Source organism: Carcharhinus amblyrhynchos, chromosome 29 (genome assembly GCF_965287045.1).
Source record: "Carcharhinus amblyrhynchos chromosome 29, sCarAmb.v2.hapA, whole genome shotgun sequence".
Lineage (NCBI taxonomy): Eukaryota > Metazoa > Chordata > Chondrichthyes > Carcharhiniformes > Carcharhinidae > Carcharhinus > Carcharhinus amblyrhynchos.
Genome location: NC_137352.1, coordinates 146,356 through 160,150, shown reverse-complemented (window position 1 = coordinate 160,150; position 13,795 = coordinate 146,356). Strand labels below are relative to the sequence as shown.

At 45.2% G+C, this 13,795-nt stretch overlaps 1 protein-coding gene across 1 annotated transcript in view; it reads right to left on the bottom strand.

Annotated features, from left to right (window-relative positions):
- LOC145359963 (glutamate receptor ionotropic, kainate 4-like) overlaps positions 1–13,795 on the bottom strand; it is a 273,024-nt gene that overhangs the window by 164,348 nt on the left and 94,881 nt on the right. The window contains exon 6 of the mRNA XM_080214862.1: positions 12,914–13,079. Coding sequence (XP_080070988.1) covers positions 12,914–13,079 — 166 coding nt within the window. The remainder of the gene's footprint in view (positions 1–12,913; positions 13,080–13,795) is intronic.

The following is a 13,795-nucleotide window of genomic DNA, read 5'->3' as shown; positions in this document are numbered from 1 at the left end:
CTCCAACTGGTTTATATCCTGCTGTATCCTCACTGCTATCCACAAATCCACTAACCTTTGTGTCATTCGCAAACTTACTAACCAATCCTGTTACATTTTTCTCCAAATCATTTATATATATTACAACCATTAAAGGTCCCAGCACTGATCCCTGAGGAACACCACTTGTCACAGCCCTCCATTCAGAAACGCACGCTTCCACTGCTACCCTCTGTCTTCTTTGACTGAGCCAGATTTGTATCCACCTTGCCAGCTCACCTCCGATCCCATTGTGCACCTGTCTACCATAAGGGACCTTGTCAAAGGCCTTCCTCAAGTCCATGTAGACAACATCCACTGCCCTACAGTCATCAATCATCTTCGTCACTTCCTCAAAAAACTCAATTAAATTCATGAGACACAACCTCCCCTTCATAAAACCATGTTGCCTCTCACTAATACGTCCACTTATGTCCAAGTGGGAATAAAGCCTGTCACGAAGAATCCTTTCCAATAATTTCTCTACCACTGATATAAGCCTCACCGGCCTGTAATTACCCGGATTATTCTTGCTACCCTTCTTAAACAAAGGAATAACATTGCCAGTCCTCTAGGACCTCCCCTGTAGCCAGTGAGAATACAAAGATTTCTTTCAAGGCCCCCACAATTTCCTCCCTTGCCTCTCTCAGCATTCTGGGGTATATCCCATCAGGCCTTGGGAACTTGTCTATCTTAACGTTTCTCAAGAACTCCAATACCTCCTCCTTTTTGATCTCAACATAATTCAAACTATCTACACACCCTTTCCCATATTCATCATGCAGTAAGTCCTCTTTGGTGAATACTGACACAAAGTATTCATTAATACCTCACCCATAGATTCCCTCCCTTGTCATTGAGTGGGCCAACCCTCTCCCTAGCTACCCTCTTGCTCTTTATATATGTATAAAAACCCTTGGGATTTTCCTTAATCCTGCTGGCCAATGCTTTTTCATGACCCCTATTAGCCCTCCTTATTCCTTTCTTAAGTTTCTTCCTACTTTCCTTGTATTCCACACTTGCTTCATGTGTCCCCAGCCTCCTAGCTTTGACAAATGCTTCCTTTTTCTCTTTGACCAGGCTCTCAATATCTCTCGTTATCTACGGTTTCCAAAACTTGCCGTACTTATCCTTCATCCTTACAGGAATGTGCTGGTACTGAATCCCTATCAATTTACACTTGAAAGCCTCCCAAATGCCAGATGTTGATTTGCCCTCAAACATCTGCCCCCAATCTATACTCTTCAGTTCCTGCCTAATATTGTTGTAATTAACTTTCCCCCAGTTTAGCACCTTAACTTGTGGACTACACTTATTTTTATCCATCAGTACCTTAAAGCTTACTGAATTGTGGTCACGGTTCCCGAACTGCTCCCCTACTGAAACACCTGGTCAGGCTCATTCCTCAACGTCAGGTCCAGTATAGCCCCTTCCCTAGTTGGACTATCTACATACTGTTTCAGGAAGCCCGCCTGGATGTTCCTTACAAACTCTGCCCTATCCATGCCCCTAGCATTAAGTGAGTCCCAGTCAACATAAGGGAAATTAAAATCTCCCATCACAACAACCCTGTTACTTTTACACCTTGCCAAAATCTGCTTACATATCTGTTCCTCAATCTCCCTCTGGCAGTTGGGTGGCCTATAGTAAACCCCGAACATTGTGACTACGCCTTTCCTATTCCTGAGCTCTACCCATATTGCCTCACTGTATAAACCCTCCGAGGTGTCCTCCCAGAGTACAGCTGTGATATTCTCCTTAACCAGTAGTGCAATTCCCCCAGCCCTTTTACATCCCCCTCTATTCTGCCTGAAACATCTATATCCTGGAATGTTAAACTGCCAATCCTGTCCTTCCCTTAACTGAGTCTGTAATTCCTAGTAGTTCCTAATACTAATCCAACCTCTAAGTTCATCTGCCTTATTTGTTACACTTCTTGCATTGAAATAAATGCAGTTCAGTCCACCAAACCCTCTCTGATTAGCAATCCCACCCTGTCTGTTGTTTCTCTGAATCTTACTGGCCCTACTCTCTGGTTCTCCTTCAGCTAATTCACCTTTGCTTTGGTTCCCACCCCCCTCCCCCACCAAACTAGTTTAAATCCTCTCTGAGTGACACTAGCAAACCTCCTGGCCTGAATATTTGTGCCTTTCCAGTTTAGATGCAACCTGTCCTTCTTGTACAGATTCCATCTGCCCTGGACCCAATGGTCCAGATATCCGAAATCCTCCCTCCTACACCAGCTGTTCGGCCATGCGTTGAGCTGCATTATCTTCCTGGCACAGGGAGTAATCCTGAGATTACAACCCTAGAAGTCCTGCTTTTTAACTTTCCACCTAACTCCCTAAACTGATGCTGCAGGACCTCATCACTCTTCCTGCCTATGTCGTTAGTACCAATATGTATTACGACCTCCTCACCGCCTGCTGTACCTGCATGCCAACCTTAAGTGACTGTTCCACCATGACACTAAGGTCACGTTGCACTTCCCCTTTTCCTAAACTGCTACCATTCAGATTATAATCTTCCTGGTTCTGCCATCAACGAGGATAATCTCACATTTATTACATTTATTATATTGCACTTGCCAAGTATTTGGCCACTTTCCTGTCCAAATCACCCTGCAGCTTCTTAGCATCCTCCTCACAGCACACACTGCCACCCAGCTTAGGGTTATCTGCAAATTTGAAAATATTGCATTTAATTCCTTCGTCCAAATTATTAATGTATATTGTGAATAGTTGGGGTCCCGGCACTGAACCCTGCGGTACTCCACTAGTTATTGCCTGCCACTCTGAAAAGGACCCATTTATTCCCACTCTCTGCTTCCTGTCTGCCAACCAGTTCTCTATCCACAGCAATACATTACCCCCAATACCATTACCCTCAATACAATTACCCCAATACATTACCCCCAATACATTACCCCCAATACATTACCTCCAATACATTACCCCAATACATTACCCCAATACCATTACCCCCAATACCATTATTCCCAATACCAGGAACTTTAATCTTGCTCACTAATCTCTTGTGTGGGACCTTGTCAAAAGTCTTTTGAAAATCCACAGATACAACAGCCACTGGTTCACCCTTGTGCACTTTACTGGTCACATCCTCAAAAAATTCCAGAAGATTTGTCAAGCACAATTTCCCTTTAATGAGTCCGTGCTGACATGGACTGATCCTGTCACCGCTTTCCAAATGTTCAATTATTATATTCTTAATAATTGACTCCAGCTTTATCCCCATCACTGATGTCAGGCTAACCGGTTTATAATTCCTTGCATTCCCTCTCCCTCCTTTTTTAATAAGTGGGGTTACATTGGCTGCCCTCCAAATGGAAATCTTCCAGAGTCTATAGAATGCTGGAAAATGATCACCAATGCATCCACTATTTCTAAGGCCACTTCCTTGAGTACTCTGGGATGCAGAGCATCAGGCCCTGGGGACTTATTAGGTTTTAATTCCAGCACTTTCCCCAGTACAATTTCCTGACTAGTAACGATTTCCTTCAGTTCCTCCTTCATGCTAGCCTCTCTGTCCCCTAATATTTCTGGAATGTTATTTGCATCCTCCTTAGTGAAGACAGGTCCAAAGTATTCGTTCAGATGGTCTGCCACCTCTTTGTTGCTGTTATGAATTCACCTGATTCTAACTTTAAGGGACCTACATTTGTATTCTTGAGTCTTCATTTGCCTTCACCAATCCTTTTCTCTTCACATATCTATAGAAGTTTTTGCAGTCAGTTTTTATGTTTTGTTGCTTTTTCTGACTAATTTATATGCCTCCTCTTGGCTATATCCTGTTAGCCATGGATGAGCCACTTTCCCCATATTACTCTTACACCAGACAGGGATGTACAGTTGTTGAAGTTCATCCATGTGTTCCTTAAATGTCTGCCATTGCCTATCCACGGTCAACCTCTTAAGTATCCTTTACCAGCTTATCCTAGCCAATGCAAGTCTCATACCATCAAAGTTAGCTTTCCTCAAGTTCAGGACCCTAGTCTCAGACTTGGCCGTGTCACTCTCCACCTTAATGATGAATTCTACCATATTACGGTCACTCTTCCCCAAAGGGTTTTGCACCACAAGGCTGCTAATTAAACCTCTCTCATTACATAATGATAATAAAGTTGTGTTGGTAGGGGGTTTTAATTTTCCACATATAGATTGGGACTCCTATACTGTTAAAGGTCTAGATGGGTTAGAGTTTGTAAAATGTGTTCAGGAAATGTTTCTAAATCAATATATAGAGGTACCAACTAGAGAGGATGCAATATTAAATCTTCTATTAGGAAATGAGTTAGGACAAGTGGCGGAAGTGTGTGTCGGGGAACACTTTGGTTCCAGTGATCATAATGCCATTAGTTTCAACTTGATCATGGATAAAGAGAGATCTGGTCCTCGGGATGAAGTTCTAAACTGGAAAAAGGCCAAATTTGAGGAAATGAGAAAGGATCTAAAAACATGGATTGGGACAGGCTGATCTCTGACAAGGGTGTGATTGGAAAGTGGGAGGCCTTCAAAGGAGAAATTTTGAGAGTGCAGAGTTTGTATGTTCCTGTCAGGATTAAAGGCAAAGTGAATAAGAATAAGGAATCTTGGTTCTCGAGGGATATTGGAACTCTGATAAAGAAGAAGAGAGAGATCTATGATATGTATAGGCAACAGGGAGCAAATAAGATATTTGAAGAGTATAAGAAAGTGCAAGAAACTACTTAAGAAAGAAATCAGGAGGGCTAAAAGAACAAAAAGGTTGCTTTGGCAGTCAAAGTGAAGGATAATCCTAAGAGCTTCTACAGGTATATTAAGAGCAAAAGGATAACATTTAAGGGATAAAATTGGTCCTCTTGAAGATCAGAGTGGTCGGCTTTCTATGGAACCAAAAGAAACAGGGAAAATATTAAATGGGTTTTTTGCATCTGTATTTATTAAAGAAACTGGCCTAGAGTCTATGGGAATAAGACAAACAAGTAGGGAGGTCATGGAACCTATACAGATTAAAGGGGAGGAGGTGCTTGCTGTCTTGAGGCAAATCAGGGTAGATAAATCCCCAGGATCGGACAGGGTATTCCCTCGGACCTTGAAGGAGACTAGAGTTGAAATTGCAGGGGTCCTGGCAGATATATTTAAAATGTCGGTATCCTTGGGTGAGGTGCCAGATGATCGGAGGATAGCTCATGTTGTTCCGTTGTTTAAAAAAGGCTCAAAAAATAATCCGGGAAATTATAGGCCAGTAAGTTTGATGTCAGTAGCAGGTAAATTATTGGAAGGAGTACTAAGAGATAGGATCTACAAATATTTGGATGGACAGGGACTTAGTAGGGAGAGTCAACATGGCTTTGTGCATGGTAGGTCATGTTTAACCGATCTATTAGAGTTTTTTGAGGAGGTTACCAGGAAAGTGGATGAAGGGAAGGCAGTGGATGTTGTCTACAGGGACTTCAGTAAGGCGTTTGACAAGGTCCCGCACGGGAGGTTGGTTAGGAAGGTTCAGTTGCTAGGTATACATGAAGAGGTAGTAAATTGGATTAGACATTGGCTCAGTGGAAGAAGCCAGCGAGTGGTTGTGGAGGATCGCTTCTCTGAGTGGAGGCCTGTGACTAGTGGTGTGCCACAGGGATCGGTGTTGGGTCCATTGTTGTTTTGTCATCTATATCAATGATCTGGATGATAATGTGGTAAATTGGATCAGCAAATTTGCTGATGATACAAAGATTGGAGTAGTGGACAATGAGGAAGGTTTTCAAAGCTTGCAGAGGGATTTGGACCAGCTAGAAAAACGGGCTGAAAAATGGCAGATGGAATTTAAGTGTGAGGTATTGCATTTTGGAAGGACAAACCAAGGTAGAATATACAAGGTAAATGGTAGGACACTGAAGAGGGCAGTAGAACAGAGAGATCTGGGAGTACAGATACATAATTCCCCAAAAGTGGCGTCACAGGTAGATGGGGTCGTAAAGAGTACTTTTGGTACATTGGCCTTTATAAATCAAAGTATTGAGTATATGAGTTGGAATGTTATGGTGAGGCTGAATTTAGAGTATTGTGTGCAGTTTTGGTCACCTAATTACAGGAAGGATATTAATAAGGTTGAAAGAGTACAGAGAAGGTTTATAAGGATGTTGCCAGGACTTGAGAAACTGAGTTACAGACAAAGGTTGAACAGTTTAGGACTTTATTCCCTGGAGTGTAGAAGAATGAGCGGAGATTTGATAGAGGTATATAAAATTATGATGGGTATAGATAGAGTGAATGCAAGCAGGTTTTTTCCACTGAGGCTAGGGGAGAAAAAAAACTAGAGGACATGGGTGAAGGGTGAAGGGGGAAAAGTTTAAAAGGAGTACTGGGGGGGCTTCTTCACGCAGAGACTGATGGGAGTGAGGAATAAGCTGCCAGATGAAGTGGTGAACGCGGGCTCACTTTTAACATTTAAGAAAAACTCAGACAGGTACATGGATGTGAGGGGTGTGGAGGGATAAGGTCCAGATGCAGGTCAGTGGGACTAGGCAGAAAAATGGATTGGCACAGCCAAGAAGGGCCAAAAGGCCTGTTTCTGTGCTGTAATGTTCTGTGGGTCTATGATATCAAATCTAGGATGGCCTGCTCTCTAGTTGGTTCCACAACATATTGGTTGAGAAAAGCATCCCTTATACATTCCAGGAAATCCTCTTCCATCACATTGCTGCCAGTTTGGTGAAACAGAGAAACTAGAAGCAGGTGTAGGCCACTCAGCCCTTTGAGCCTGCTCTGCCATTTGTTTTGATCACGGCAGATCACCAAATTAACATCCTGATTCCCCCTTCCCCCCATATCACTTCATCCCTTTAGCACCAAGAGCAATAAATCAGACAACATTTTGACCTCAACTACTTTGTGTGCGAGTGAATTCCACACATTCACCACCCCCTGGGTGAAGAAATTTCTCCTCATCCCAATCCTAAAAGGTTTACCCCTTATCCTCAAACTATGAACCTTAGTTCTGGACTCCCCCACCATGGGGAACATTCTTTCTGAATCTGCCGTTTCTAACCCTGTTAGAACTTTTTAAGTTTCTATGAGATCCCCTCTCACTCTTCTAAACTCCAGTGAATATAATCCTAACTGACTTAGTCTCTCCTTATGTGACAGACCTGCCATCCTGGGAATCAGCCTGGTAAATCTTTACTGTACTCCCTCTATAGCAAGGACATCCTTCCTCGGGTAAGGACACCAAAACTGCACACAATATTCCAGATGTGGCCTATACAATTGTAGCAAAACTTTCCTATCCCTATACTCAAATCCTCTCACTATGAAGGTCAACATGACATTTGCCAAATAAAAGCAAATTACTGCGAATCTGAAACCAACAGAGAAAATGCTGGAAAATCTCAGCAGGTCAGGCAGCTTCTGTAAGGAGAGAAAAGACCTGATGTTTTGAAGTTAGATGACCCTTTGCTCTTATTGTCAGGGACCCAAAGTCTTGTTGAGTATCCACCTCTCTCAATTTACACCCATTCCAGTAATAATCTGTCTTCCTATTATTGCTATCAAAGTGGATAACCTCACACTTATCCAAATTATACTGCATCTGTCTGCAGGTTCCCATACACTCAGCCTGTCTAAATCACGCTGAAGCATCTCTATATCCTCCTCACAACTCACCCTCCCACCCAACTTTGTATCATCTGCAAATCTGGAGATATTACATTCAGTTCCTTCTTCCAAATCATTAATATTAATCATTAATTGAGCCCAATCATTGTGCAGATGGGACTGACTATTGATATTGAGTGAATCAAAGTGGCTTTAGATTGATATCTGTGATGCTAGGGATCTTCGGAAGAGACCAATAGATCATCCACTCGGCACTTCTGGCTGAAGATTGTTGCAAATGCATCTGCCTTATCTTTTGCACTGATGTGCTGGGCTCCTCCATCGTTGAAGATTGGGATATTTGCGGAGGCTCTTCCTCAGTAAGTTGTTTAATTGTCCATCACCATTCATGGCTGCATGTGGCAGGATTGCAGAGCTTAGATACACTGCATTGGTTGTGGAATCATTTAGCTCTGTCGATAAACGTACAAATTTTGAACAGTGGCAGGCCATTCAGCCCCTCTAACTTGTTCTTCTATTCAATAAGATCACAGCTGACCAGATTGTAACTTCAACGCCACATTTCTGCTAACCTCAATAACCTTTTACTCTCGTTTATCTAGCTCTGTCTTGAAAATATTCAAGCAATCTGCTTCCTCTGCCTTTTGAAGGAGTTCCAGAAACTAATAACCCTCAGAGAAAAAAAAGCTCCTCATCTGCGTCTTAAATGAGTGACTCCTTACTTTTAAACAATGATCCCTAGTTTTAGATTTTCTGAGAAAAGGAAAGATCCTCTCCATGTCCACGCTGTCAAGACCCTTTAGGATCTATTTGCTACTTATACTGTTTGGCATGCAAGTAGTCTTGTATTGTAGCTTCACCACGTTGATATATCATTTTTTGGTATGTCTGGTGTTCCTCCTAGCATTCCCTCCTGCGCTCTTCATTGAACCAGGGTTGATCCCTGGCTTGGTGGCAATGGCGGGGGGGATATGCCAGGCCATGAAATTATAGATTGTGGCTGAGTACAATTCTGCTGCTGCTGATGGCTCACATCACCTCATGGATTCCCAGTCTTGAGTTGCTAGATCTGTTCAAAATCTACTCCCTTTAGAACAGCAGTAGTACCACACAACATGATGGAGGATTTTCTCAATATGATGGCTGAACTTTGTCTCCACAAGGACTGTATGGTAGTCAAAAAACATTCTCTCTCTCAAACACATTTTCTCCCACACACTCTTCTCTCGCAAACATATTGGGCCCAATTTTAGCGAAATTGTGGTAAATTTGGGCATCGGGCCTGTAATGCGATCTGCACCCGAAACCGAGCAGATCGCGCCTTTACCGATATCTGATTTGGGCAGGGATCCGGTCTGCGCCCCAGATGGGCGGCCCAACGATTTAAAGGCGTTAACCTGCATTTAAATCAATTTAATGAACCACTCACCCAACTCTACCACCAAACCCCATTTTACCGTCTTCGGGTCCGATCTGGATCCGCGCTGTTATCCACCTGCAGAATAAAAATCCAAAGCTGATTCCTATTCTGCAGGGGAAACCTCCAAATCCCATTCTCCTTGAACACCCTTCGCAGACCCCCCGCTAACCACCCTGGCAGAAACTGCCCCCCCGCCCCACGGGAGGCAGGTCCCCCTCGGCAGAGCACACCACCCCCCCAATCCACCTGCCCTGGAAGGCAGCCACCCACCCTGCGATCAAACCCCCCGGGAGGCAGCCCCCCGGCAGACTTCCGCCGTACGGTCAGACCCCACCCGGAGGCAGGCCCCTTCCTTCCCCCCCTTCAATCAGACACTCCCCCCCCCCCCACCCTCTCAGGAGGCAGGCCCCCTACCCCCGCGATCAGACCCCCCCCCCCCACCCCCCCACCACCACCCTGGTCAGACCACCCCAGGAGGCAGGCTCTGCCCGCCCCCCCAGCCCTCGGTAGAGCACACCCCCAACCTACCTGGATTGCTGCTGTCCCTCCACCATCCTTCTGACCTGCACTTGTTGATGTGGAGATGCCGGCGTTGGACTGGGGTGAACACAGTAAGAAGTCTCACACCAGGTTAAAGTCCTGTTGGAGTTGGTGTGCCTCAGGGATCTGTTTTGGGGCCACTGCTGTTTGTAATTTTTATAAATGATCTGGATGAGGGTATAGTTGGGTGGATCAGTAAATTTGCTGATGACACCAAAGTCGGAGGAGTGGTAGATAGTGAAGAGGGGTGTCATAGTTTACAGGGAGACTTGGACAAGTTGCAGAGCTGGGCCGAGAGGTGGCGGATGGAGTTTAATGCGGAAAAGTGTGAGGTAATTCACTTTGGCAGGAATAACAGATGTGTAGAGTATAGGGCTAACGGGAGGACTCTGAATAGTGTTGATGAACAGAGGGGTCTAGGTGTATGTGTACATAGATCCCTGAAAGTTGGGAATCAAGTAGATAAGGTTGTTAGGAAGGCATATGGTGTCTTGGCATTTATTGGTAGGGGGATTGAATTTAGGAGTCGCAACGTCATGTTGCAACTGTACACAACTCTGGTGCGTCCGCACTTGGAGTATTGTGTGCAGTTCTGGTCCCCACATTATAGGAAGGATGTGGAGGCATTGGAGAGGGTGCAGAGGAGGTTTACCAGGATGTTGCCTGGTATGGAGGGAAGGTCCTATGAGGAGAGACTGAGGGATTTGAGGTTGTTTTCGTTAGAAAGAAGGCAGCTAAGAGGGGACCTTATTGAAACATACAAGATGATTAGAGGTTTAGATAGGGTGGACAGTGATAGCCTTTTTCCTCGGATGGAGAAATCTAGCACGAGGGGCCATAGCTTTAAATTAAGGGGTGGTAGTTATAGGACGGATGTCAGGGGTAGGTTCTTTACCCAGAGGGTGGTGAGGGATTGGAATGCCCTGCCTGCTGCAGTTGTAGATGTGCCTAGTTTGGGGGCGTTTAAGAGATCCGTGGATAGGTTTATGGATGGAAAGGGATTGGTTTAGGTTAGAGGGTCATTGCTTTTTTAATTGGTCGGCGCAACATCGTGGGCCGAAGGGCCTGTTCTGCGCTGTTATGTTCTATGTTCTTACTGCACTCGTTGGAGAGCCTGCAGCACCATCCTGGCCTTCCACTGGCATCTGCCAGAGGAGGGGGGCGGACTCAGATGGATCTCTGATTGGGGGGGGTGGGCTCAGATGGATCTCTGATTGGGGGGGTGGGCTCAGATGGATCTCTGGTTGCGGGGGGGCTGGCTCAGATGGAGCTCTGATTGAGGGGGTGGACTCAGATGGATCTCTGATTGGGGGGGTGGACTCAGATGGATCTCTGGTTGGGGGTTGGACTCAGATGGATCTCTGATTGGGGGGCTGGGCTCAGATGGATCTCTGATTGGGGGTTGGGCTCAGAAGGATCTCTGATTGGGGGTTGGGCTCAGAAGGATCTCTGGTTGGGGGGGTGGACTCAGATGGATCTCTGATTGCGGGGGTGGGCTCAGATGGATCTCTGATTGGGGGAGTGGGCTCAGATGGATCTCTGGTTGCAGGGGGGCTGGCTCAGACGGATCTCTGGTTGTGGGGGGGCTGGCTCAGATGGGTCTCTGATTGGGGGGGGATAGGCTCAGATGGATCTCTGGTTGTGGGGGGGTGGGCTCAGATGGGTCTCTGATTGGGGGGGGATAGGCTCAGATGGATCTCTGGTTGTGGGGGGGTGGGCTCAGATGGATCTCTGGTTGGGGGTGGATGGTGGAGATTCTTCCAACTCCATTCTCCCCCATCCTCCACCACTCCCCCAATCAGAGATCCATCTGAGTCCGCCCCCCTCCTCTGGCAGACGCCAGTGGAAGGCCAGGATGGTGCTGCAGGCTCTCCAACGAGTGCAGTAAGAAGTCTCACAACAACAGGACTTTAACCTGGTGTGAGACTTCTTACTGTGTTCACCCCAGTCCAACGCCGGCATCTCCACATCAATGAGTGCAGGTCAGAAAGATGGTGGAGGGACAGCAGCAATCCAGGTAGGTTGGGCGTGTGCTTTACCGAGGGGTGCTTACCTCCCAGGGGGAGTCTGATCGGGGGGTTTGGGGGGGGGGGGGGGGGGGGGGGGTTGCCTCCCAGGGGAGTCCGATCACGGCTCATCCTCCCCCCTATCCCCCCCAACCCCCCAGCTCTCTCTGGTTTTGTTTTTTACGCCCAGGCACGCTGTTTCAGTTTTCTTTCGAGCTGTGCATGCACAGTTCAGATCTCCGATCGTTCCGGCAGCACTAAGCCCCGCCCCACAGCACGGACCAGACCTGAGCTGGCAAAAAGCGTATGGGCGCGCTGGAACAAGGATTCGGGCTCAGATCTGTTTTACGTCTGGATCTGGCACTTAGCCTCCAACTGGTAAAATCTGGCTCATTATCTCTCTCACACACTCTCTCAAACACATTATCTCTCTCACATACATATTTTCTTTCTGTCACGCACTGACACATACACAGACTCACACAGATACACTCTCTCAAACATACTCTCTCTCTCACGTGCACTCTCACACACATATACTCTCAGTCTGTCTCTCTCACACACACACTCACACACACTCTCTCTCTCTCTCTCCCATATTTCCATATCAGCACCAGCACAGAGATACCCTGCCCAGTTTACCCTCACTAATGCTCAGGGTCCTTTGTCAAAACTGGGAGGGCTGTTCCAATGTATGGAGACTAATCAAGAATAGTCTCCTCCTCCAGTTAACTCGTTATTGTCCATCTCATTCATGACAGGATGTGGCAAGACTTCAGGTTTAATCTGACCTGTCGCTTGACTGTGATAATATGCTAATCTACTGTTTAATATGTATGTAGTTCTGTGTTGTAGGTTTACTTGGCTGTTATCTCATTTATATTCCTGGCACTAACCCTTGCATGTGATTGAATGTCAATACTCTCTCTTCCATCTTGCACTGGAATAGCTTTGGAATATTAAGCAGTGTGTGAGTTGGTTCACTTATGTATTCACCGAATGGTCAGGGAAATATGATGAAGGAGATGAGATGGTCAAACCTTTCATTCCCTCAATCCCCAGGTAATTTTTCATTAAACCATGAAAACAGCTCCTGCACACTTGTCTCTTCAAAGTAATTCTCAGAAGATTGATGTTATTTTCTTTTAGCTGTTCCACTATCGCACTGATAGTTATCAGGTACACACAGCAATAGACCAATGGATTTCCCTCATCAATCTACTTTTACAAGGTTTCAATGACTGTTTCATTCAGTTGTTATAATGTTTGAGATAACTATGATTCCTATTTTCACATTCAATGATAGCCTTTGCTGTTCTTACATTCAACTTTGGCACAGATCAGGCATGCCATGGTCCTATTGAAGAAGTTCAAGATGCTAGCAATAGCCAAGCTGATGTCCATATTACTTGGGTGCAGATTTAATGTAGTGAATCTCAAATTCTGCAATTTAGGGATTTCTTCAGCAGCTACTTTAACATGAGGAACCTGCATTGAAGAGGAGAGAAGTTAATTAGTGTGACAGCTCGGTACATAAACAGATTCTATTTCATAATTAATTCATAGAATCATAGATCTCCTACAATGCAGATGGAGGCCTTTCAGCCCATCAAGTCTGCACTGACTCTCTGACAGAACATCTTACCCAAGCCCTATCCCCACAGCCCCATGTATTTACCCAGTTAATTTCCCCCTAACCTACACCTCTTGGGACACTGAGGGGCAATTTACATGGCCAATCTACCTGCTCTTTGGACTATGGGAGAAAACTGGAGCATCCACACATGGGGATAATCTGCAAACTCCACACAGACTTGATTATCTATATTCTGTACCACCCACATTCCCCTCCCTCATATACTAGACAGTTGCAAATCGTTTAAATCCGTCAATGGGAAGGCCATTCAGGTGACAGAATGTTCCTATTGTCCAGTTGTTTGGAATGCATTCGGATATGCAGAACCAATGCTGTTTTGAACTAAAAATCTGACTACAATTTACATTAAAATGATGCATTCTGGTTAAGGCTAAGCTTGTGTACATACATTTTATAGGTTTTAAATCAAGGAAAAATATGACGAAAGATCACCTACCTGACGAAAGACCCTACCTGCCCAGCAGTAGGTGACAGATACAACAAAAAGGTTACTGATTGATTCAGATCCTGTTCCTTTTGGCCATTTCTGATTTTAACCTACAATGTT